The 25709-nt window shown below is 40.8% G+C and overlaps 1 protein-coding gene across 2 annotated transcripts in view; it reads right to left on the reverse strand.

Moving 5' to 3' along the window:
* Nucleotides 1-5044: 5044 nt before the first annotated feature.
* The window catches only part of pik3c2b (phosphatidylinositol-4-phosphate 3-kinase, catalytic subunit type 2 beta), a 107757-nt gene continuing 87092 nt past the window's right edge, over nucleotides 5045-25709 (reverse strand). The window contains exons 21-33 of one of the 2 annotated variants that reach the window (XM_052034876.1): nucleotides 25489-25581; nucleotides 23468-23597; nucleotides 21771-21907; nucleotides 19371-19540; nucleotides 18775-18931; nucleotides 18572-18681; nucleotides 17590-17791; nucleotides 17005-17129; nucleotides 16273-16384; nucleotides 10872-10953; nucleotides 9393-9499; nucleotides 8650-8775; nucleotides 5045-8384 (exon numbers count right to left, since the gene is read on the reverse strand). In XM_052034876.1, the coding sequence (XP_051890836.1) occupies nucleotides 8190-8384; nucleotides 8650-8775; nucleotides 9393-9499; nucleotides 10872-10953; nucleotides 16273-16384; nucleotides 17005-17129; nucleotides 17590-17791; nucleotides 18572-18681; nucleotides 18775-18931; nucleotides 19371-19540; nucleotides 21771-21907; nucleotides 23468-23597; nucleotides 25489-25581 (1746 nt within the window). In that variant the 3' untranslated portion in view covers nucleotides 5045-8189. The remainder of the gene's footprint in view (nucleotides 8385-8649; nucleotides 8776-9392; nucleotides 9500-10871; nucleotides 10954-16272; nucleotides 16385-17004; nucleotides 17130-17589; nucleotides 17792-18571; nucleotides 18682-18774; nucleotides 18932-19370; nucleotides 19541-21770; nucleotides 21908-23467; nucleotides 23598-25488; nucleotides 25582-25709) is intronic. The other variant, XM_052034875.1, reaches the window with a different exon arrangement.

Genomic DNA, 25709 nt, shown 5'->3' on the forward strand with positions numbered 1-25709 from the left:
GTAGACAAAATAAAGTGCAAGGGCCATGATGAGGTTCATTCGGAGATCAAGAGTTCATAGTGTAGTGTATGAGAGGTCTGTTCAAGAGTCTGATAAAGCTCTTCTTGAGGCTGGTGGTATATGCTCTCAGGCTTTTGTATCTACTACCCAACTGGAGAGGGGAGAAGAGATAATGACTGTGGTGGGAGGGGTCCTTGATTATGTTGGCTGCTTTCCTGAAGCAGCAGGAAGTGTAGACAGAATCAATGGAGGGAAGGTTGATTTGCTTGATGGACTGAGCTGCGTTCACAACTCTCTGCAATTTCTTGTGGTCTTGGGTAGAGCAGTTGCCATACCGAGCTGTGATGCATCCGGATAGGATGCTTTCTATGGTGCATCATAAAAATTGGTAAGAGTCATCCAGGAGCTGTCAAATTTCCTTAGCCTTTTGAGGAAATAGAGGCATTCGTGTGCTTTCTTACACCTTCCAATGACAACTTACCAGGTCAAACAGCCTCTCTCCTATTTCTAATAACTTAAGTATTCAAAGGCAATTCATGCTTTAATAATTATCCTTCAGTGTTACAGGATAAATAAAAAAAAGAGAAACATGTTGGAATTATGAACAATAAATGTTGCCTGCCCATTTCCTGGATTTTCTTTTAATATTTGGCTGCATACAAATTACTTTCAATGTCTGTAGACTCCAGGGTAGGAAGACTTGTATGAAGGTTTCCAGTCTATTTTTTCTTTCCAATGACAACTCCTTACATGAACATGTACTCAATGTCTTTGTCTGTCTGAAACATGTGTTAGCCCTCTTATTGTTGTTTTCCAAGGCAGCAAACCTCAGCAACAATGAAGGTGGTCTATCACAGCCATACTCACATAACATTCACACACCCACTTCCAGCATCATAATTATTTAATGTGGGAAAGGAATCAACTTTCAGGGAGCAGGAGGCCAGTGGAGCTCTTCAGCAAACGAATTCATTGCGCAGCAGAGGAAGGCAGCCCTCAAAAAGCAGCAACACTCCATTATTCGTAGGGCTCTGGGCATCATTGGAAAGGTTAGCAAGAAGTCCAAATCACTAACTATCCTCAAGAATTTAGAGAAACAAAGGACTGCAGATGCTGGAATCTAGATGAAAAACACTATGGTGCTAGAGGAATTCAGCAGGCCAGGCAGCATCCGTGGAGGAAAGCAGGCGGTCAACATTCAGGATCAGGACCCTTCTTCAGGACTGAAGATAGGGAAATAGGAAAAGGGGAAGACTGATTTATAGGAAGGAAAAGCAGAGCAGTGATAGGTGGACAAAAGAAGGGAGGCGGGGTGGGCACCAGGTGGTGATAGGTAGATGCAGGTAAGAGATAGTGATAGGCAGGTGTGGGGGAAGGAGGGGAGAGCAGATCCACCAGGGGCTGGGTCAAAGGTCAGGAGGAAAAAAAGGGGGCTAGAGAGATAAGCTAGGAAATGGAAGAAAAGAAGAGACATGGTTGGGGGTGGGTAGGTGGGTGTATGGGGATTATTTAAAGTGGGAGAATTCAATGTTCCTGCCATTAGGCTGAAAGGTTCCAAGACGGAAAATAAGGTGCTGTTCCTCCAGTTTGCACTTGGAATTCTTCTGGCAGTGGAGGAGGCTGAGGACTGACATATCAGTGATAGTGTGGGAGGGGGAGTTGAAGTGACTGGCAACGGGGAGATGCAGATCACGGTTACGGACAGAGCGCAGGTGTTCTGCAAAACAGTCACCTAGTCTGCGTTTGGTCTCACCAATGTAGAGGAGGCCACACTTGGAGCACCGAATGCAGTAGATGGTATTAAGGAAGGTGCAGATGAATCTCTGTCTCACCTGAAAGGACTGTTTGGGTCCCTAGATGGAGGTGGTGTAGGGGCAGGTGTTGCACCTATGGTGGGGCCAGTGGAAAGTTCCCGGGGAGGGAGCAGGATGGGTTGGGGGGGGGGGGGGGGGTGGTGTGGGCAAGGAATGAACTAGCTAATCGCAGAGAGACCAGTCCTGCCCCTTTTCCTATCTTCAGTCCTGAAGAAGGGTCCTGACCCAAAACGTTGACCACCTCCTTTTCTCCACAGATACTGTCTGGCCTGCTGTGCTCCTCCAAAGTTATAGTGTTTTTCACCCAATTTGATGCATTGGGTTGCGTAGGTAGATTTGGACCCAGTGACAATGAGGGAATATTGATAAAGGATCATTTCCAAGAATTATTGTAGGTCAGCAGTTACTAAACTGGTATGTATGACCAGGAGGCTTTAATGACACTGAAGTCATTTTTTTATTTAATGTGAACTTTCTAAACATACTAACTGCCCCAGTCATAGAACTGGCAACAAGTGTCAGGCATCCCTGCTGCAGCAACCACAACTTCAAAGGGTTTGATTGTATTTTGTTTAAATTCAAGCAAAAGGTGGCTTTTGTTCAAAGGTTGGAGGCACTGTAATAAGCAGGTAGATATCTTAGGTTTGGGAAACGCCATGAAGGAAGCAAGAAAGGAGCCTTGCTACAGTGCATTTGTCAAAGGGAAACTTCGCAGCCATTACAGCTTTAGTACTTACTGAAAGCCAATTAAGGTGTAATTGCATTTCAGAATACACCAGATCACATTATCGTATTGCAAGGATGAGATAGCCATGAGAAATACAGCTTTTTCATAGAATAACTGAAGCACAGATTTCATTGGAAATATTTTGCCTGGAAGAATGATGGCAGATTTAGTGGTTATATTTTAAAAAAGAATTGAATACCTGCTTGAAGAGAAACAAAAAAATACAGGTAGCACCAGGATAGTAAGGCCATCTCTACCCAACCTCTAGTACCAGCACGATGAGCCAAATGGTTTCCTTCTGGGATTTTATTCCAACTATTACCACTGAGGTTTAATGCACATGAACAAACACAATACTGAGGCAAAAGCCAGACATACAAGGAGAGAAAAGTACACTTTTAAGAAAGCAGAGGGAAAAGTCGGACTGAGCCTTAAGATCATGAAGCTAACTTACCTGGACTACTGTGAAGTCTCCAGAAATTGAAGACAATTCATGCAAGACAAAATTCTATGAAATATTAAAGTTTCAGGTTGATGACCAAGAGTGATTCTAGGCATGAGAGATTTCAGTTCCAAGTGTAGGTGGGCCAAGCTGAGTTGTTCTCATTAGTTGAGAGGACATTCAATGGAGGTGTACAAGATCATGAGAGGTTAAAATAGGATAGAAGAAAGCTATTCTCATTAGTGGAGGTTTCAAGGACCAGAGGGCACATTTGAAGTTTTGGGCAACAAATTCAAGAGTGGGAATGGAAGGTTAGCTTCCGCGCCCCCCTCCCCCGCATCAAAATCAAAACACAATGTAGTTATGATCTAGAATTCGCTGGCTGTCTGGATGATAGAAACAGTTAGTGCTTTCCAAAAGGAAATTGGATGGGTTGTGGGGGAAAAAAAGCTGGGGAATGGAACAGACAGGATTACTGTTAGCAGCCAGCAAAGACTCAATGGGGCAAAAGCCCTACTGTGCTGTAACGATTCAAGTCTACGACCATCAGAACTTAACTGGAGCTTAAAAACACAATGAAAAGATGATAAACCACGAAGTGTATTCTAATGGCAATTGAGATAATATGCACAGCTGTACCAAAGAACTTTCTTATAATTAGCATAGGTTTAGCATGACTTATTTGTAAATGGGGGAGGGAGAAATGAAAAAGGAGCAGTAATACTCAAAAAGGTTTCTTTGCATTATAAACTTTTCTTAGTCCATTCAATCAAGGGCAGTTTTACCCTATTCCAGGATAAAAAAAAAGCCATGGCAAATCAAATAAAACTCTATGTTTTTCTAATCTTACATGTCCATGAGTTTTCTTCTTTTATTTCACGTCTCTAGTAAAGTCTCATAAGTTATAAATATTGCACACGGATTTTAGATTTCGCCTTTTGATTGGAGATTGCCAGATCACAAAGCTATGGGCACGTCCCACTCCAGAAATCCAAGGTCATAATTGAGGTTGACATTTCAGTGCACCTTTGAGGCAGTGCTGCATTTCCAGTGAGATGTTAAACTGACCTGATCTTTCTGATGGACACAAAATACTGGATGGCATTATCCAAGGAGAGCAGGGAGGTTTTTCCCGGCATCAGGTCAATATTTACTACTTGTAGATCTATTCTTACTCCTACTTATGTTCTTGTGTACATTTGTCACCATGTGTTTCTCAGGCTTGGATGAGAAACATTAATGCATTGTAGAGTAGATTACTTCATTCTGAACTTTGTATCAGCACGAAGGGCTAAAGGCCATGGGTTGCATTTTCTGATTCTGAGGTGGCATTTGTACTGGACAGGAAATACTGGGAAGTGGAAGAGTATCTTTATAAAACATCTGGTTAACATACCACACCTCGTTGGACATTTTCCCTCAATGACATCTAAAATTTGACCAGCTCTGGGAACACCTATTAATAGTGATGGGTTGATCTATCGCAAAAAAGGTGGCACTGCTGTGAATCACCTCTCTCCTCGACTGGAAAATGATTTCTTTGAATCCACATCAGAATTTTAGTAGTTCTGTCCCAACATAAATCATGCTGTAAGCAATTCTTAATCCATTATCAAGATCCATTCACTCACTCACTGATTATTCTTGTTGATCTGCATTGATTTGTAGTCTAGTATCACACTTAAAAAAAAGTTATTTTGAAATTCACACCCCCACCCATTTCCTCAACCCTTTCTGTAACCTTCTTAGAAACCACAGAACTTCATTTCAACTCCAGAAGACTCCATCTGCACACCACAACTCCTTCCTAAAGTACAAGTTCTCGACTGTCTGCCTTTGGCTTGGAGTCAAATTTCGTTGAATAATCAGATGTTTTACTCTGTTAAAAGGGGTCAATATAAATACAATTTTTAAAAAAAAGGTGTCATTAAAATACTAGCCTTGTTGTTATGCGGATGTTTTGTTAACCTTTTAGTTACTCTTCCTCAATAACATTCATGTGTGTAATAAGATGGAGTTTACATAAACAATAGACGAGGTACTTTTTTTAAAATTTTTTTTAAATATTCAACAGCATTGCGTATCATTCAATCAAAAGTAAATTACTTACAGGCAAAAAAGATCTGCAAACAAATCTTACAGTATAACTTTCATTAGTTAATAAAAAGGACATTTCAGTAGAAGTCAATGGTGCCTTTCCTTATGTACAAGGGTAAACTGAAACAAGACCTGGGAATTTCACAAAGTTTCTTCCTTAGCTGCCTATGTTAAAGAGACTGGGAGGAAGGATATAAATGAGGAACACAGCTGGTTGGAATCTCCTTCCCAACAGAAACAATGTCCTCATCATTAACTACAACTGAGCTATACAGAAAGTGGCAATTCAGCAGCCACTTTGTTCAAGCAGGAACTGACAGAGGCAGGACATGTGCAACTTCATCTCAGTTCCCGAGATTCAGCAGTGAATGTGTCCTACTCATGCACATCCTACAATACAGGAAAGGCCACACTTGCCCTAGATACAGCATTACCAAGTACTACAACAATAGGGTTCCTATCAGTAAAACAATGGTGCAAGAGGGAGCAACAGGAGTTGGCTGCTTTGAAAAGTAAAGTGCATATGTTGTGGACACTTAAAGGTCTGGTGCATCACCCACCCCTCACACCTCATCCCCCCACCACCAAAGAAAGGAATAAGAGCTGAGATCGCCAGAGCAGTGGCAGCACTTGATTGTAAATGACAGCCAGCGCTGAAGTGATTTGGTCGTAAACTTTGCTCTCCATTTTAAGTAACATTGAGTACAGCACTCTGTTTTCCCAATGTTATGTTCTATCCTCTATGCACACAGGGTAGTGGTGGCATGGAATAACCTCTTACAAAAAGCTGCTGAGGCTGGGAGCCAAATGAAATCTAATCTGAGGAGATGGACAGATTTTTTTCTATTAAGGAGATTCAAGCATTTGGACCAAGGTGGGTAGATGGAGTTAAAAATCAGATCTAACTGAAAGATAGGGCAGACTTGAGGAGCTCCTGTGGCTATGTGGATCAGGAGCTCCTGTCATCCATGCCTCTCTGCAACAGCAGCAGCCTATGGAGAACATATGCAGGTAGATGAGGAAAGCTGAAGACGCAATAAGTGTTTTTAATGGACTCTTAACATTAGAGAAGATGGAGGTCTTCCAAAACATTTAAAGGAATTAGAAGGTGGATGAGGAAAAATTCTTTCTTGCAGATGTTGACAGGGGTCTGGAAGGGCGATAGAAGCAGAAACTCTCAACAGAAACTAACCAGGATACCTGAAGGAGTTACTACTAATTTCCCAGGACATCAATATCTGCAGAACTGCTATACAGGCTCAAGCAGATATTCCAATGGTTTAGTTAAGATTGCTTGGGTGCGCAGCTGCAAGCTGCAGACCTAGTGAGGGAGGTGGGTTTAGACCAGGCAGCACTTTTTCCAGTGGCCCAAATGACCTCATGTTTGTTATATTTCTATGGTTCTATAATGTTATTTTAAACCAGGTCAGGCTTACAATCTGAGCACTTAGGAGTCAAATACTTGGTTTCAATTAATGCTGGTCACATCCTGCAATTAAGACTTTACTCAATGTCTTCCAAGATTAATCCTGCAAAAATCAGGTGACAAAAGCAATGAAGTCACTTAGAAAGACGCTCCCTCCATTGAGCAAATGGTAGAACCTAATCTGATTAATTAAATGCAACAGTGAGTTGGCACAGCGTCATCTACAGAACCCATTAATCATTAGAGATACAGAAGGATTGTCATTTAAGTGCTAGTATCCTCTAGTATTTCACCTAAATTGATCACGTGAATTGAAATGAGTGAATGTTTAGACAATGAAGGTCCAGGGAGTTAAGTCCAACACCACCTTACCATCTTCAACATTGTATGCATTAGGGAGGAGAGACCAGTGATCAGCTACAAGACCCACCAACCTCTCTTCCCCCCACCATCCTCCAGTCCTTGCTGTTTTCTATAGTTCAAGATATCACAGGTCAATTTGATTGCACCGATTTCTAACCCAGCTGAAACCAAATAACTTCGGATAGACTGAGAACTGAACGTGGGTTGTCTTGGTCTTTGGTGTCTCACCTTTCTGGCCAACTGATGAAGACCAACTCTGCATTAATTCGTATCTTTTTTTTACACAAGGACTTAGCAAGAGACCTCCAGGGTATTTGAAGGAGTTATTATTAATTTCTCAGGGCATCAATATTTGCAGAACTGCTATACAAGCTCACCCAGATAATCTGATGGTTTAGTTAAGACAGTGTGTTTTTGAATTTGCATCAAATACAATTCTAACCAATGGAAGTTGCTCTTGCATTTTTCTACTCCTTAGAATGAAAGAAATGAATCTTATGCAGTAGCATTAACTAGGCACTATTGCATGAGCTGCCTCTTGTGCACCCCACCCAACAGTTGGTTCCATTTTCTTCAGTGCAACCGAATATTGAGTGAGTGCGTAACATCTGTTTAGTGCTGTCAACCAAGACCAATCTCAAACTCAGTGGGTTTTGCATGGTAGGACAGCATGTAGGTAGCTTCAATCGTCCACTTCTGTTCTCATGTTCCAAGATGTCACATAACACACAGTGGGCAATTTCGCCCCAGAAAGTTTCTTTCACAAGGCTTCATTCACATCTCAAAGCCAAAAGACTATGAACTATCCACTTCTCATCTGGGGACATGAGAGAGAATAGAGTAGCAGGAATATAGAGAATTGACATAAGCTGTCTGTTATGCTACTTTCCTATTAGTGAACTTTGATCAATTCCTGAAGGGTTTAATCCTTCCTCTTGTTTATGTTTAGTGCAAAAAAAAGTTGCAGTAAGTCCTTCTTTACGACATGGTCGCCCACAGCACAGTTTAAAAGCATATAAACAGTTCAAATAATTACCTTCATTTTCATAGTGTAATAATACACAACTTGGGAGCAAACAGTTTGCATCTCTTGACGCATGCAACATCATGCCCAGTAATCCTCGGGTCTGAGGGCAGTGTCTCTTCAACGTGTTCCAATATAAAGAGGCTCAAAAATATTGTTTGAATATTTTAACCTCATGTCTGTTCACAAATAAAATTGAAATAGAGGAAACACAAATTGCTTATTCCTTGTTCTGCACCCTTAACCCCAATCTCGGCGAGGTCCAACAGACAGCCTTTAGTGACGTTTCCGAATGCTCAGAATGAAGTACATTGTGGGGCTGTCGATCCCAGGTGATACCAACCAACCATTCTCTGGTTTAGATTGAAGTCCTTGAGGTTAATGTGCACCTCCCCGAGCATAATGTTCTCCCGGAACGCTTCCTCACTCAGAACTCGCAAGTGGATAATCCGCTGCTGCACATCTCCTTTCGGAATGCCATCGTATACCAACTGGAAAACAAATGACAATGAACTTTTCAGATGTCCAAATGCCAAAAAGATGTGAAATCTTCTGGAAGTGGACTAGCATTTCATTCCTGGTACTGTGCCATGGAACCTTAGCTACATTTTATTTCAAAGCACCACCCATTCACATTTCAACTTTGTGACAGAAGTTTAGTCGTACGTTTCTGCATGTATATGTACTGAGAATTAGTTTACATCGGGAACATCATATCCCATCCCATATTCTCCTGGAATATCCATCCAAACTTACCATTTCATTGTATGTTGGGTTACAAGTCTTTCGTGCCACTTTAGTCTTCCTTTTGCTTGTTTTCTGTGGATCTGGCAGCAAGTAAATTTTGACGTAAGGATCTGGATCAGTCCCATCCTGCAAAACCTGTGGGATGGCAATGAATTTTAGCACTATTAGTTCAGGATTTTTGACTGAGACACAGAAATATCTAAGATGACATTTGGATAAGAACATGAATAGGAAAGGTTGAGAGGGATATGGGCCAAATGTGGGCAAATGGGACTAGCTCAGGTAGGCAGCTTGGTCAGCATGGATGAGCTGAGCCGAAGGGCCCGTTTCCGTGTTGTACTACTCTATGACACAAATACGAATCTGTACGAGTACGGACTCCATTCTAAAGTATAGTTGGGCAGCCCTCCACTCCGTGAATCACTCATAACAGTCCTTTAGCTAGGAAGTACTGAACGGGCATTGGATTCCATGTACTTGCATGTAACACACTGCGAGTCTTTCAGTGAATCCTTAGCTTCATAACAGGTACTATACAAAGAACGAAAAGAATCAGTTTCTTTCCATTCATTTGCTGGGCTGGTGAGTTAAAATTACAAAAACATAATAGATCTTTTTCTTTCAGATTATCACCCTGTCTATTGTTCAGTTTGTTCTTTGTCTTCTCCCCCTATTTCAATTTAATTTGCTATAATCTGTAATCATACTCATCTGCCAATAATAAGGCAAATGGTATGCACCGAGGTACTTACTAGGCCTCGGATGTGCATCACCATGATAAAAAGCTTATCATTCTTGTACGAGATAGACAGCTTCACTTCTCCTCCGACCTTCCCCATTGGTGGTGTTGGTGGTCCATCTTTGATGTGATAAAAATAAAAGATAGATCAAATTTTAATACTGCACTCAAATAATTACAATCCTAGAACATTAACTATCTAATATTTAAAACCACGAGCTTGTTCTCTTCTTAAGCCTTGCTAGTTCAAACATATTTAGCAGGCCCAGGGCCAATTTCGTCACGGAGACACACGAGACTGCAGATGCTAGAATCTGAAGCAACAAACAATCTGCTGGAGGAACTCAGCAGGTTGAACAGCAATCGGTAAGGGTGTGGGGGGGGGGGGGGGGGGGGGAGAGAAAGGAATTGTCAATGTTTCGGGTTGAAACCATGCATCAGGACTGAGAAGGAAGCCAGCCAGTTTCAAGAGGAGAGATGGGCCTTTACATTTATTTTGTTTCCTGGTCACCAGTACTGATCTAGATTATTATTTAATTACTTGAATTTAAACTCCCCAGCTGCAAAAGTAGGATTCAAACTCTGGATCAGTGTTCCAGGCCTCTGGATGTCAGCCCAGTAACTCTATCATGTTACCATATCCAGTAATTCATTACTGAAACAGGTAGGAGATTGGGGCCTTTGTTTATGTACTGAAACAGTAACATTTCAATACCAGGAAGTGTTTGAAACTAGAAGGCATCATTGAGCAACATTCTTCTATAACGTGCTGTTACAAGGAAGTCTTACAAAAGATGCTATTTGATAGTTTCAATTAAATAGCACAGAGACATTGAGAAATGACCAAGGCAGAAGACAGTTTACAGCATTGGGGAAGTAGAAAGGTGGGGTGAAAGGATTAGATTCCAGAATGAAGCAGTAAATTACATTTTAAGGAGAAGTTAGTGAGACATTATTCAGAGAGAATAACTCACAGCAGCATGCAGTAATCATGAATGGTCATATTCTAAATGCAAAATTTCACTGAAGTAGGCTTGAGACTGACCCACAGGAGGGGGAAAATAAAAACTGAAAGTTCAATAAAAAACATTATTACAAATCTCCTCATCTTATGTACTTTATTGCTGTTCAGACTCTGAATTTAATTAGCACATTGTATGAATATTCCAATGAAATATTAACAAAATCAGCCTTTGAAGTCTCAAAGGTGGACGGAAGTAACTTAGGTGAGTCTTCACTCTCTGGCAGGGAGCTGCCTCTGTGCCTCGGCCTTGCACTCTTTCATGTACGAAACTCGATGCATGGGTATAATGATTACAAACTCCTACTTGTGCTCTGTACAAGACACTTTTTTGGAGAACCAGCTGTGCCTTTATGTACACAATCCACTATCGTTTTCCTTGATTGCGTTAATGTAAGCAAGATTAAAAACTCAAGTCTCAGATCACAAGCTGTACAAATACATTCCTGAGATACAGAAGCTGTAACACACCTGTTGGCTTTGGCAACGTGTTTCCAGTCATGGACTTGTCGTCCTTTGGGAGTGGGTGGAAGAAGGTGTAGACCAGATCACACTGAGAAGGATAAAAAACAGTGACATTAATGTGTGATGTGATCAAAAAGTTCTAAAGGATCTTCCAGTTCTGATGGTGGGTCATCAACTTCAAACAATAAATCTACTTCTCTCTCTATAGATGCTTCTTGACCTTACAAGTATCCACAGCATTTCTACTTTTATTTCAGATTTCCAGCATCTGAAGCTTTTTGTTTTTCAAGTACATCTCACTTGACCTGCAAAAAAATAAACGATGCAAACGGTGGCAAGAAAGAAAAGATAAGAGATGCAGAAAATGTTCCTCACCACCTTACATTCCCACTAGCAGCATTCTTAAAATGTTCCACCCTCTGTTTTCACTGTTGTTCTTTATATAACTAATGTTATGCCTTTACTTAAGGGCAGCAGAGATAAGACAGGGAACTACAGGCTGATGAACCTTACATCAGTGGTGGGAATGTTATTAAAAGGGATTCTGAGAGACAAGATTTATTTACCTTTGGAAAGGCAAGGACAGTTAAGGGACATTCAGCATTGCTTGAAATGTGAGAAATTATGTCTCACAGATTTGACTGAATTTTTTTTTTTGAAGAGGTGACCAAGAATATTGAAGAGGGCAGGGTGGTGGATGTTGTCTTAATAGACTTTGGCAAGGCTTTTGACAAGATCCCACATGGTACACTTTGTCTGGAAGGTTAGGGCACATAGGATCCAGGGTAAACTAGCCAACTGGATATAAAATTGGTTTGGTGATAGGAGACAAAGGGTGGTAGTGGAGGGCTGTTTCTCAGACTGGAGGCCTATGTCCAGTGGTGTGTTGCAGGGATTGGTGCTGGGTCTCCTGTTTGTCATACGCATTAATGATTTGGTTGAGAATGCAAGTGGATTGATTGTAGATGGCACCAAAATTGGTGGTATAGTGGACAGTGAAGATGGTTGCCCAAGGTTACAACAGGATATAGATCAACTGGGCAAGTGGGTAAAGGAGTGGCAGATGGAATTTAACTCAGACACATGCAAAGTGATGCATTTTGGAAAGTTAAAGCAGGACAGGGTATACACAGTGAGTGGCAAGGCTCTGGCGAGTGTTGTTGAACAGAGAGACCTTAGGTGACAAGTATATAGTTCCCTGAAAGTGGCACACAGGTAGACAGAGTGGTGAAGGTGGTGTATGGTATGCTTGCCTTCATCAATCGAGGCACAGAGTGCAAGAATTGGAATGTCACTTTACAGTTGAACAAAAGGTTGGTTATCTCACACTGCTGTATTGTGTGCAGTTCTGGTCACCAAACTACAGGAAAGATGTGATTAAACTAAGGAGAGTGCAGAAAAGATTCACAAGGATGTTGCCTGGATTGAAGGTCTTGAGTTACAAGGAGAGATTGGATAGGGTGGGACTGTTTTCCTTGGAGCAAAGGAGGCCGAAAGGTGACATTATAGAGGTATCTAAAGTTACGATAGGCATAAATAGGGTAAATAGTTAGAGTTTGTTTCCCATAGTAGGGGTGTCTAAAACTAAAGGGCACAGGTTTAAGGTGAGAGGGAGAAGGTTTAAAGGAGATCTGAGGCGTAAATTTTTCACACAATGAGTAGCTAGCATCTGGAATGAGCTGCCATCTGGAAAGAGATGGTAGAGGCAAGAACAGTAACAACGTTTAAGAGGCATCTGGACAGGTATTTGAATGAACAGGGCATAGAGGGATATGGAATTAATGCAGGCAAGTGGGAGTCATATAGATAAGCACAATGGTCAGCCTAGATCTGGTGGGCTGAAGGGCCTGTTTCTATGCGGTACAACTCTACGACACTATATTTACCCTGACTCTCCCAAAGAATTCATGGTACCAAACCCACACTCCCACTATGCTTTTCTTTGAGCCTTGTCTTGGACCATCCTGAACATTGTAAAAAGTTTATGGGAATATTAAGAACAGAAGGAGGTAATTTAATTTCCAAAGCTGCTTCACCTTTCAATGAGGTGGTATCCGATCTTGAATCAGCTCCATTTACATGACATTGTTCCACAGAAACAATGCCAACAAACATAGATTGATTTGTAGGTTCAATTGTTTATCGTACCTACGGTCTTTTGACAGAACTATTTCCAGACTGCCACCACCCTCTGTGTCATCTCAATGTTCCTCCAAGGTTAACTTAGCTTAACCTTGCTTAAATGCAATTTTAAAATTTCTTTGTATCCAAAATCCACCCACCAACACCCTGCAAGAGGAACCAGTGATACAACTTCACTCCAGTTAGCCAGGGGATAATGGGGTGCTTTTGAATATTATGACGACATTTAAATAGTAAGTGGTTAGCCCTGCCCAATTCACACTTGCACCATGAGTCAGCAACTAGGAAATAAACAGCTTGCTTGAGGTTATTAATGTCATCAACAAAAATGCAGATGAATCGTGCATCTACAAAGACTTTAGGTAAAAGGTGTGCTCTTCAGAACAATTGTGCTCATAAAAACTTCTGTCACTGCCTGACCTTATAATTTTGACATTAATGCACTGTTGACTTCTCTCTCACATCCAGATTGCAACAAGGGAATTTACAATATAACGCTGCATCTTTTGCCAATAAAACAGGTAGTTCTGTGTAAACTGTTCACAGAATATGTCTATTGGTCTGGCAGGAGTTTATTTACAGGCGCTTACATTCCTCAGCAAGAGCAGTTGTGCCGGACTCTGAACAAACAAAGATAAGAACAGAGGCATGATGCAACCCTTGGCCAAGTCCATACAGCACATACTGAAGAGCAATTTAAAAACAATAAAATTTCCTAAGGCAGATGAATGAATAACAAGATTTCACAAAACAGTTATAGGTATAATCAGATGGTAGACAGAGTTTTTCTTAAAACGCACAAATTGTTATGAAAAGGAGTGCCCTGGCTAATTTATCTCTCAGAAAACATTGCAGAAACAGAATATTGCATCATCATCACACTGCTATTTGTGTCAAACATAACAAAGGCTACACTTCAGAAGTACATTCATTTGACATAAAGCACCATGGGACACTGAAGTATTGGAAAGCACTATATAAATGCAAGTATTTCAGTGATTCAGAATGAAGCAGAATCTTTCAAAAAGAGGGAAGTGGTTACTTATAATCAGCTGATACAGGTGAATGGCCTAATCTATCCTGTATGATTCCATGATATGTTTTTTTGAAAAAAAAGAGGTCCTTCTTATAATTGAAGCCATTCCTTATAATCATCTTCTTGGGAATCAGAAATAATTAAACCTGTAAATATTCAGACATGATCAAATTGCACAGTAACATCAATACATTTATATCAGGACCATAATTAGCCTTGGATCGTTTACTTAGCCAATTCCCAATGGGGTTACTAGCATCACTGTCACATTTAGTGGCTATAAGGGAACTGTGTTTAACACAAATCATGGGTTGTACATTTCTGCTGTAAAATAGTTTGAATAAGACATATCCCTAAGGTGAATTCAAAGCTATAAACACATCTCCATATATTATAAATCTCCACTGCTTATACATTGTCCAATTCAATATAACATTAGAAAATGCTTTTAAATGCTTTAACACCTTATGATGTATTATAACTGACCAATGTAAGCTGTATATCTAGTAGATTTATGGCACTGCTCTTGTTAATTAGAAATGCAGTCTTGATATAGAAGCAAGCCAACAAAATATTATAACCTGCTTAAATAATACTCTTTCTCGCACCTAGAATTTATAAAATAAACAGAGGCTTAGCTCAATCGGAACCCAACTGTTGTGATTAGGAAGAAGTTTCAAGATGTAGTACTTGAAGACATTGAGCTATGCAGTTTATATACAATTTTTAATGTACTGGACAGCATTAGAATACACCATGCATGCCGTGCTATGTCTGTTTTGCCTCTAGGTGGCACATTGGTAGGATTTCCCATCAAGTGAACAAGCCACACACAGACTGAGCCTTGAACTGCACATCCACAAGATGGAGTTTCAGAAGACCCATTTCCCTGCAGCTGAAGCACACCAAACTTTCCAAAGCCTTTGTAGTCCCAGGAGAGAATAAAAAAATTCCCCAAGCCTTTGATTAAAATTAAAAAGGTAGGAATTTGTATTATTTCATTTATTTAGCATCCCCTTACTCCTTTCTCAACAAAATCCTTATGTTTTTTTTCTATGCATTTTAAAAACAAATCTGACATTGCACCTGGCACTAATAATAAAATTTTACTAATAATTTTAAATTATTAGTATCCTTCAGCCCCTCGCACATCACCTTAGAGGGAATGTGCCGTACATCAAAGGAAAGTTAAACCAAATTGTCCTGGAGTTAAACACATTGAAACACAGGTCACATTGATATAGAAAATGAAACAGTAAACAGGTTATCAGATTTTTGTGCAGAAAACTGGACATTGTTATTTGATGACACTAAAGCACTAAGTTCTCTTGGTGTAAGCTCTGACAGCAGCTGAAAGATTAAATACTGCCTCCGTCCCTCCCCACACCACACCCCCCCCCCCCAACATTTTCTTTTGTGTTCTGATACAGCAGCCACCCCTGGTTCCAGTAGTGCCTAACACTGGGGATCTTTTACATAGAATATAGAACAGTAAAGCGCGAGAACAGGCCCTTCGGCCCACAATGTCTGTGCCGACCATGATGCCAATGTCTTTTGTCATAGATTATCTCCTTATTAAAAAAAGCAGTACCATCTGATGATGCCTATTGTTTAATAAATTAAAGTTCTTTTTAAATTATGTACCTTTTCTTCTTGCCCTGTTCCTGCATTCTCTCTATGTCCCCCACCCCATTCCTTTTCTAGCCTTCTTCCCACCTCTGCTCTGGCCATGTTTACTTGCATCACTGTTTTCTGCAATGCAAGCTCTTCAGCTGTACTCTGACAATATTCAAAAACTTGCAGCAAACAATGCTGGAGGAACTCTGCGGGGCAAGCTGCATCTGTGGAGGCAAAGAGATGGTCGATGTTTTGGATGAAGACCCAGCATCAGAACCAAAAAAACTTTCATTTCCCTCCCTCCCAAACATCTTGGACATCTGATTATTGTCCTGCTTCCTATTATGTTCACTTTCACACTTTCCATTTCTGCTAATCCCCTGAACCTCCTTTAACTTGATCTTCTAATTTCCTCCTTTTCACCGCTATGCATACTCCACCTGAACCTCTTTAGCTTTAAAGCTCTACTCTCGCAGCTCTCTCTTAATCTTAGTCTGATTCCCTGCTTCAGCCTTCAACCACACTTGTTGCAACATCACAAGAGATCTACTGGTAAATAGTTACAGATCCAGCTAATGTTGACCTCTGATTGATCAGAAGGGAGAGTCTCACCTCAGCCACTTCAGGGGGGGAGTGTATTAAGTGCCAGATGTAACCATCCAGTTCCTCCTTGCGTCTATCTGCCGTTGCTGCACCTCGACCAAGCACAAACCTGCTCGGGAAGCTGCGGGCAGAAATAACACTGGTAAAGTCAAAGGCACACACCAAAAGAAAAATCATAGCAAGGCATTGATGATTTTAGGGTAATACTGGTAACCATCCAGTTCCTCCTTGCATCTATCTGCCGTTGCTGCACCTCGACCAAGCACAAACCTGCTCGGGAAGCAGCGGGCAGAAATAACACTGGTAAAGTCAAAGGCACACACCAAAAGAAAAATCATAGCAAGGCATTGATGATTTTAGGGTAATACTGGAAACAAAGCATTTCAGAAATAATACCACAGAAGTGGTAATTATTCAGTCTTTTCTGATCTTTTCATTTCACTTTATTAGTACCACATTCAATGATTGTTCACTGCAACTCAAACAAAATTCACCATGAAACATTTTAGAAAGTTTAATATCAAGAATAGTATAAAAATGTATTTTCATTTTTTGTTTCCACTCTTCAGTTTCTACACAATGATTTTCTTTTTCTCCCAAATTAATTTTTAGTGTGGAACTCGCTCAAATACTGAACTTCTAACCTTTCCATTTCTCAGGGAATGAATTAGGACAAAAAGACACATTGGTGAATGACAGATGATTACCAAGACACTCCTAAGATCCCTGGTAACTTCCTACCTTGGCAGTTTGGACGATGGGAAAATGAGGCGGAGTTTATTGTGGAGCTCATGAAATTCCTCAAAGGTTCTCAGTATGAATGTAGCATCGTGCTGTCCTTCTCGCTCCACTTTAACAACATAAGCCTTCAGAGAAGAGAATACACGCACTGTTAAACTAAAGCTTTTTCCTCGTGCAAGAAGATTCAGTTCCCATTAAATTATAATTGGCACCCATAGGCAGTTGAGTCCGAGGCTGACAGAGCTTTGTTGGGCCAAGATTTTAAAGGACCTGGAATCAAAGTGGATAGATGGAGACAAAATACAGACCAGCCAAGATCTAATACCATAAGGCACTCGACGGGCTGAATGGTCTACACTGACTCCTTTAGGCTAAATTAGCCATCAAGATAAATCTAAAAGGCAGCAGTTTGGCCACCCTAAGGTCAATGTTCTTTGCATTTGTAGCTTAGAGCCACAGTTTAATAATTGACAGGCAAGTAGAGGATCCGAATCAAAACCAGTTCTGTGGATCTGAGTGTAGATAAATGAGTGTACAAAAGTGTGGGTTTAAATAAACTAATACAGATACAAGGAATTCACTTACATATCCTTTAGTGGGGTTAAATATTTTTTGATGTTGACACACAAACACCTCCTTGATTTTCCCATCGGTCTTCATTGTGAATGTTTTTGGAGCATAGGAGAGTGTTGGATGTTCATCACTCCCAGCAAACTTCATCTGGGCCAGGTTGTGAAGGAAGAAGTTGAGCTTGGTTGCCACACTACCCAGACTTGATTCGATTAGCCTGAAGGTTAGGGAGAACAGAATTACAGAGTATAAAGTACAACACGGGCCCATTTGGTGCACGTACACTTTCATCTTACACAAAGGCTTCCTCAACATCTTTTCGTTTAACCCAACCAGCATTGTTTTCAACTACTTTTTCTTTCATTCATCTAGCTTGCCCTTAAATGCGTAAGAAAATAAGAGGTTAGTTAAAATAATAGATGTTAATTGAGTTACTAAAATTGTAATCTCAGGAGCAATAATAGCTATTGCTACCGAAAACCGAATTCCACCATACAGCTGAAAACCTCCTCACTTCAACATCCATGAATGGCTCCCTATTTATTTCTTTCCAGAAGACTACAAAGATCAGCATGGCAATTTTTACTTTTTATTTTACTTTTAATGAAGTCACTTGGAAGAAAATTGGGTTTGGTGTATCTGCTGTGGCTTAGTGGACGCATACAATTAAGAAAATTAGAAATAATAGCGGAATCTCAGCTTCAACAATCTGCTGGAGGAACTCAGCGGGTTGAGCAGCATCCGTGGAAGATGAGGATTGTCAATATTTTGACCCAAAGTGATGACAGTTCCTCCCCCACCCCCACCAAATAGATGCTGCTAGACCCGCTGAGTTCCTCCAGCAGATTGTTTGTTGCTCCAGATTCCAGCACCCCAAGTCTGTTGGGTCGCCAATCTCAGGGGCAACAGAGATAAATACAAGTCTTGCCAGCAACATCTGCATCCTGTGAAGGAATATATGACTACTAAAAGTACAGATTTAGATAAGAAATCCCACCTTGTAAAATAGGTGGTAGCGTGAGCGTCTGACTCCTGTGGTCGAAGGGCGTCATAAACATATTTCAGGTCATGGACATCAGACAGCTCTGGGATTCCACAGGAAAGCATCTGCAGAGAGGAAAAATGTCCAGTTATTACCAAATTTTTAATTTATCAAAAAATCAATACTTTCTCGAATAAATGTAAGGCACGTCTTCATACCAGTCCCAGGAGATTGAGGAACAGGTCAGTGTGCTTGCGGATGAGATTGTATGCCTGACAGCACAGGTCAACAAAATCATGGAACCGGCTGGAAGGTTTGTCACCACCATTAATGACGTAGGCCATATCAGAGGTGAAAACAAATGGAGCTCGGTCTCTGTGGAATTAGAAGGCGAGACTGTTTTAAGCAGTAGAATTTATTTTTGTACATTGATACATCTGCAGAAGGTACGGAAGAATACATTGGGAAGACAACTGAATACAGGTGACCCCTCCATTACGGCCATTTTGGTTGTGGAAATTCGCCCTTACAGAATTCACAAATTACTACTCAAAACTTTGAGATGTAGAATAAAATTCACTCTCACAGAATTTAGGTAGGGAAAAAGAATAAGTAAGTAAACCCAAAATTTATGTTTTTCAATTGCATTTCTTGATGAATGCACCGATGATGCAGCTTCACGTTATGGAAAAATCATGATATGGACCATTTTCTAGGAACGTAACCCCAACCCTCGCAACCCGGGGTCGTTTGTACGCAGAATAGCCCATCAGCTACAGATGAGATCATCACTGAAAACCATTGACCTACTCACCTCTTAAAGTTGCCCAGCATCTGGGCATGGCCGAGAAATTTGCCAAAATCAATATGGAACATATGGCCACTGGTCTTCAGCATGATATTGTCATTATGTCGGTCACATATGCCCAGGACATAAGTGGCCACACAGCAGCCTGCACAGGAGTAAATGAAATTTTCCACAGCCTGGTGGGAGGGAGAGAAAAGCAGAAAACAAAATTCAGTGCTGTCCTGTCTGAGAAGCTAGAGAAAAGCCCTTCAAGCATAACATAGAACACTACAGCACAGTATAAGCCCTTTGGCCAAAAATGTTGCGCCGACATTTTATCCTGCTCCAAGATCTATCTAACCCTTCTCTCCCACATAGCCCCCTATTTTTCTATCATTCATGTGTCTATCTAAGAGTCACTTAAGTGTCCCTAATGTATCTGCCCCCCACAACCTCTGCAGGCAGTACGTTCCACGCACCCACCACTCTGTATAAAAAATAAACTTGCCCCTGACATCCCCCTTATAACCTTCCTCTAATCACCTTAAAATTATGTCTCCTTGTCTTAGCCATTGTCGCACTGGGAAAAAGTCTCTGACTGTCCGCTGGATCTATGCCCCTTATCATCTTGTAACCTCCACACTTTGGAGCTGTGATACACAGATGACCCTACTATAGGAAAGATGCCATTAAGCCGGAAAGAGTGCAGAAGAGATTTACGAGAATGTTCCCAGGACTTGAGGAACTGAGTTATAGAGAGAGGTTGAGCAGCTTAAGACTTTATTCATTGGAGTGTAGAAGAATGAGGGGTGATGTTATAGAGATGTATAAAATCGTGAGGGGCATAGACGGGATGAATGCACAGTCTTTTCCCCAGGGTTGGGGAATCAAGAACTAAGGGCATAGGTTTAAGGTGAGAGGGGAGAGAGTTAATAGAAACCAGAGGGGCAATTTTTTCCACCCAGAGTGTGGTCTGTATATGGAATGAGCTGCCAAAGGAAGTGGTTGAGGTGGGTACATTAACAATATTTAAAAGGCACTTGGACAGGTACATGGCTAGGAAAGGTTCAGAAGGATATGGGCCAAACGCAGACAAATGGGACTAGCTTAGATGGGCATCTTGGTTGGCATCGACTGGTTGGGCCAAAGGGCCTGTTTCTGTGCTGTATGACATTGTGATCCGATGGTCTGTTATTTGCATTGAAAGATGACAAGTACATACTGATAAGCAAAAATACAACATCATCAATCCAAAATAAAAATCCCAATTGTAGCATGCAACAATTTCTTAAATTATTCCAACAGCTGTACTTTGTGCAGCTAGCACACTAAGAACAGTATGGGGAAGATGAGAAAGTTGGAAAGTTGTCAATGAGAGAATAACAGAGCAAATAAAGTTACTGAGAAGCATGGGGGAAACAGGGTAAGCCAACCTCTGTTACACGCTGATTAGGACTGAGCTGCAAGTGCATCAGTAACTTATCCAGGAGCACGGAATTAAACTTTATCAGCAATCACAAGTTAGTTATTAACATCTTTGCTCTAGACCAAGTTAAACAAATCTGGAGAAGGTCACTTCAACCATTATGCCTATGTTGGAACAGAATACAAAGACAGCAAGGTTTTTCAGGATGGTATTATACAACTATGAGTGGGGAGTTTGAATTTCCCACAATAATGATCCAACTTGGGTCCCACATAAGACCATAAGATATAGGAGCAGAATTAGGCCATTCAGCCCATCGGATCTGCTCTGCCATTCAATCATGGCTGATTTTTTTTCCAACCCCATTCTCTCGCCTTTTCCCCGTAACCCTTAACCCCCTTACCAAAGGTGATAGACGATAGAAAGTGCATCATGAAATCGGGCTTTAGATGGTAATTTCAGGTCGGTAGAAATATCAAACAAGAGGCATTACCACACTAGACTGGGAGCTGGCTATTTCTCCACAGTGAGCGTGCGGCAGTTGGAAATACCAGTTGTCTTTATAATGCTCACTAACATGAACGATGAAGAATGGTGATATGAATCCACTTCATTTCAGAGACCAGGCCCAACAATGCATTGCCAGCCAAGTATCACTCAGCCAGCTGCAGAGCAGAACTTTCATTATGCTACGGCAATGTAACTGGGTCTCAATATTTTCCATTTCCCTAACTCAGACTGCCAAAATGAGAAAGAGTTGAAGCCTCATGCAAATAGATTGAAAATTATTTGATTTTCTCAGGCAGTACAAAGAGGACACTACTGTTTTATTAAGCTGGGCTGAGTACGAACAGAAGTTTGGCAGGTACGTCAAGCCCACTGCAGTTGTTTACAAGATTGCACAGTCATTCAGTTCTGCACACAACTGTCGGGTGAAAAGCAAATGGAAGGAAAGGAGAAAATCCAAAATGCAGGGAAAGAAACTGACAGCTTCTTTTCACCTTTTCGTACTCTTCTTCATTTGGGTTATGTTTCTGCAGCCATTCTGCCAACGGATGGTCTTTGAAAGATCCCGTCACCCCATGCTCCACCTGGATCTTCCGCAAAGTCTCTGCATGTGGAATCAACTCCACCATTCCTGAAAAACACGAACAGCAGCAACTGAACAGGCATGCAACAATGTACACAGCAGGCAAGGGCTATTACCTTGCTAAACTCCAGAAATAATTGATGAATTCAGGATATTGCATCATTTCCATGGATTGTACTATTGCTGCAGTTTAGTTTCACATTTGCCTTCTTGGTGTACTATGTCCAATTTAGCATCATTGATGCTGAAGAACTTAGACCCAGTGAAATACATAGGGAGTTGGCAGATTTAATCCCTGCATTGCACTAAATTAGCTGATTTCAGCAGGAAACTGAATGGGAAAGGCCAGTTGAAAGAATAAAAACTTTCATTTCTATGGTGCCTTTCACAATCTCAGGTTATTCAGAGCAATTTACAATCAAAAGAGTACTTTTGAATAGTAATTACCATTCTAATGCAGGAGATATGACAACCTGCTTTGCATATAAAGTTCCAAGAACAGTAATGAAATAATGACCAGCAAATCCATTTTTACTATTTTGTTTGAGCATAATTATTGGCCAAGAAACTGGGCAAAGTATCTGTCCTTCTTCGAAGTAAAACTTCGGGGGAATTTTTACATTCACCTGAAAGACAATGCTCTTTCAACACTAAGGAGTACTACCAAGGAGGTGGAAGGTGGTCAAACGTCACAACACATACAGCACATTGTAATCGCCCCCATCAAGTTCCTACTGACAGACCATGACTAGGATCAGACTGGTTGGTCACTTGGTTGAGGGCTGACAGAGCAAATCTATTAGATATTATTTAAGTTGCAATATCTAGCTAGATTTGGGAATTGTAAAATATTTTGAGAGTCCGGCTGTTGGATATATTTAATATGATGTACAACAAATGTCAAAAGGGGTCTTCTTAACTTAAATTAGGAAAAGACACTGAATCAGATGGAATGCTGGTTTTGCTCCTGTGAAAAAAATTTTCTTTAATGGAAAGAAATATTGGGTAGGATGCAAAACCAAATTTGAGAGCCAGATTAGTTAAAATTGCCCTAGTGTCACTTGATAGGTTCAGTAAGTATTATAGACATTATAAAGAGCACCAGTAAACCTGGGCCAGTTTTATTGGGGGGAGCTTTTAGTTCAGCCAAATTTACTGGGTGCAGCCAAGTTTCCCCATCACTTCCGAACTTTACAGGACTTTCCTGATCACATTACTCTCAGCAAAGGCAGACATCAATGATAAAATTCAACATGGTTGGCAGAGGAAAAGAGTGTGCAAAGACCGAGCCCTCAAACCTTGCCTTAATTGATGGGTCTATTAACCAACAATGATCCTTGCCTTCATATGCTTCTGAGGCCTGGACCAACTATGGCAGGCAACTCAAGGCAATGGAAAAATGCCACTAAAAGGTGTCCCTGAAAAACCCTTGAGAACCTTAAGTCCATGTTTCAGAATCACATAGAAGCCCAGTGTAAACAGTGGAAGGAGAGCATTACTTTACAAGCTACCTCCCCACCCATCTGTGGTAGTCTGTAGATCTCACGTTGACCTCATCAGTCACCTCCTTGATACTGAGGGGCTGCTTAAGAAGAATATGAGGTTTACCTCGTCCCCATCCTGTTGAGGTGCACTTGAAGAAGATCATGCGCATGTCCAGGCCCTCCTGAATCCAGATCTTGTTCATGATGTGGATCATTTGAAGCGTCAACATGTCCTGCCGCAAGTCATCCCCAGTCTGGACAATAATCATGAAAAAGGGTAAGCACATTTGGTTATCCCAGTTTTCTCTCCTCCTTTCCTGAGGCAGTGATTCTTGAAGATATTCAATTCCATACATGACAGCAGGTCTATGTTATTGAGCCTACGCAACCTTTATTGTGCCTGAGTCTAGATAGCAAGTCTAAGTCACCTAGTATCCTTCAATTTTCCCCCTTCCCTTGACGGCAGCTGTTATTGGGGTAGAGTTTCTACAGGAACAGAGCTTCATCATCTTGCATCTCTGCATCCAGACTGCAAAGTTTGGTTGGCTGTTCAAAGGGGTTGTGTCAATGACTCCCACTGCTAATCTTACCAACATCTGCACATGTGCTTCTTTCCGTACCTTCACTGTAGAATTGTTTGGAGAATAGTAATCTAGAACAGTGGTTTTTATAGGCAACCAACTTTAGTTCACACCCACACAACTCAAAAAAGAACCAAGCTAATTGTAAATCTAATGGTAGGTAAAATCGAATGAATGAATGTGTTGATACTTAGAAGCAGTGATACATTTCAAAGTCACGAAGTGCAGCTGTGTAAGCAAATATCACCCTCTATTAGACCAGTTGGTGACACGTCACACAACGTGCAGTCACTCTGACCCTTCTGCGCAGGGTTGAGCCGTGAGTAAAATCAATCTTGGCCACACATTTTTTTAACATCCCGCAATCCTCCTGAAGGTCATGACTCCCACTTTGAAAACCAATGATCTGGTGGCATGAACTCAAACCCCATCTTAGCAGCTGGGGAATTTAAAGCCAATTAATTAATTAATTAATTAGAAACTAATGAGAAAGCACCAGCTAAATGATAAGCACAGATCTACCAGAACACTAAAAGGTAAATCACTAAATTCCTTAATATTCTTATGGAAGGTAATTTCCACTTCCCCAACATTTACTGTCAGCAATGTGGTCGACTCTTCCTCTGCAGTGCACAGGCAAGCACTCAGTTCAGGAACAGTTAAGGACAGGCAATAAATTTGAGCATATGAATGAATTTTTAAAAATTGTGAAATTTAATCCTAGGTGAATTTTTTTGGCTTCTATGTCCAAGGATATTGCACCCCTTCCAATCAGATGAGCAATTCAGATTGGTAGAAATAATTTAAATTTCAAGAAATACATTGAATCACTTTTTTTGCAATCACTAGCAAAAGGTATGTGTTTATTTCAAGAACCGTTGATTTCACATTAGCCAGACCTGGCTGTGTTTCTGGGATCTAATCAACAAGAGGAGGACTATTATTGTAAAGAATACAAGAACAGAAAAACTTGATTCCAACCCAAGAGATCTTAAACTTATTTAATTCAGAAATATAATTATTGGCTGCTGTCACCTCCATTACATTCTTAGCCACTGGACCAATAAAAATGCAATCCTGACTTGTCACAACAGGTTCTCAGAAATTCATTTATGACTCCGTCTGTGCTTACTAGCCAAGCACGTACAAGAACAAATCAATCCATTCTGTTTACTGTTCGATCTCCAAGAGGCAATGCATTTGATTTTTCCTCTTTTCACTTGTGTGGCTCTATACACAATGCTCATCGACACGCACAGTGAGAGGAACTGCTTCCAGATCAGTCAGTGTCTTTCTTTAGCTGTCAGTGTAATCGGAGATGACTGGCTTTACAATCATCCTTTCACTTTCCTCCACTCCAGCCAAGCCTGGCAAATCTCAGTGTGAGGAATCGCGAGTACCAACTTGCATCGTACCATTTTGTGCCAAGTAAATTATTCAAAGTCAATCAGTACCCATGAAATCATTGCCTTGAGATGAATTGTACTTTCTGGCCATGTCCCAAGTAACTAGCACAGATTCAATCTCAATGTTTCAAAATGCATCCCAAATTAGATAAACTTACCTTAACAATGACGTTAATGTTATCCCCCAAAGGGTCTGCGTTGAGGAAGGAAATCTTCAGAGGCACAGCATTGGAATTGAAGAAAGAGCAAGCCTGCAGATGCAATAATAATAACCAGTTGTCACGTGGTAGTAACTAGCTTTCCTCCAATTCTCTAAAAAAAAATTTTGCAATCCAAATCTGTACTGATGCTTTTCAGTTGGAAAGATAGACATCCAAAG

Source organism: Pristis pectinata, chromosome 20 (genome assembly GCF_009764475.1).
Source record: "Pristis pectinata isolate sPriPec2 chromosome 20, sPriPec2.1.pri, whole genome shotgun sequence".
Taxonomy (NCBI): Eukaryota; Metazoa; Chordata; class Chondrichthyes; order Rhinopristiformes; family Pristidae; genus Pristis; species Pristis pectinata.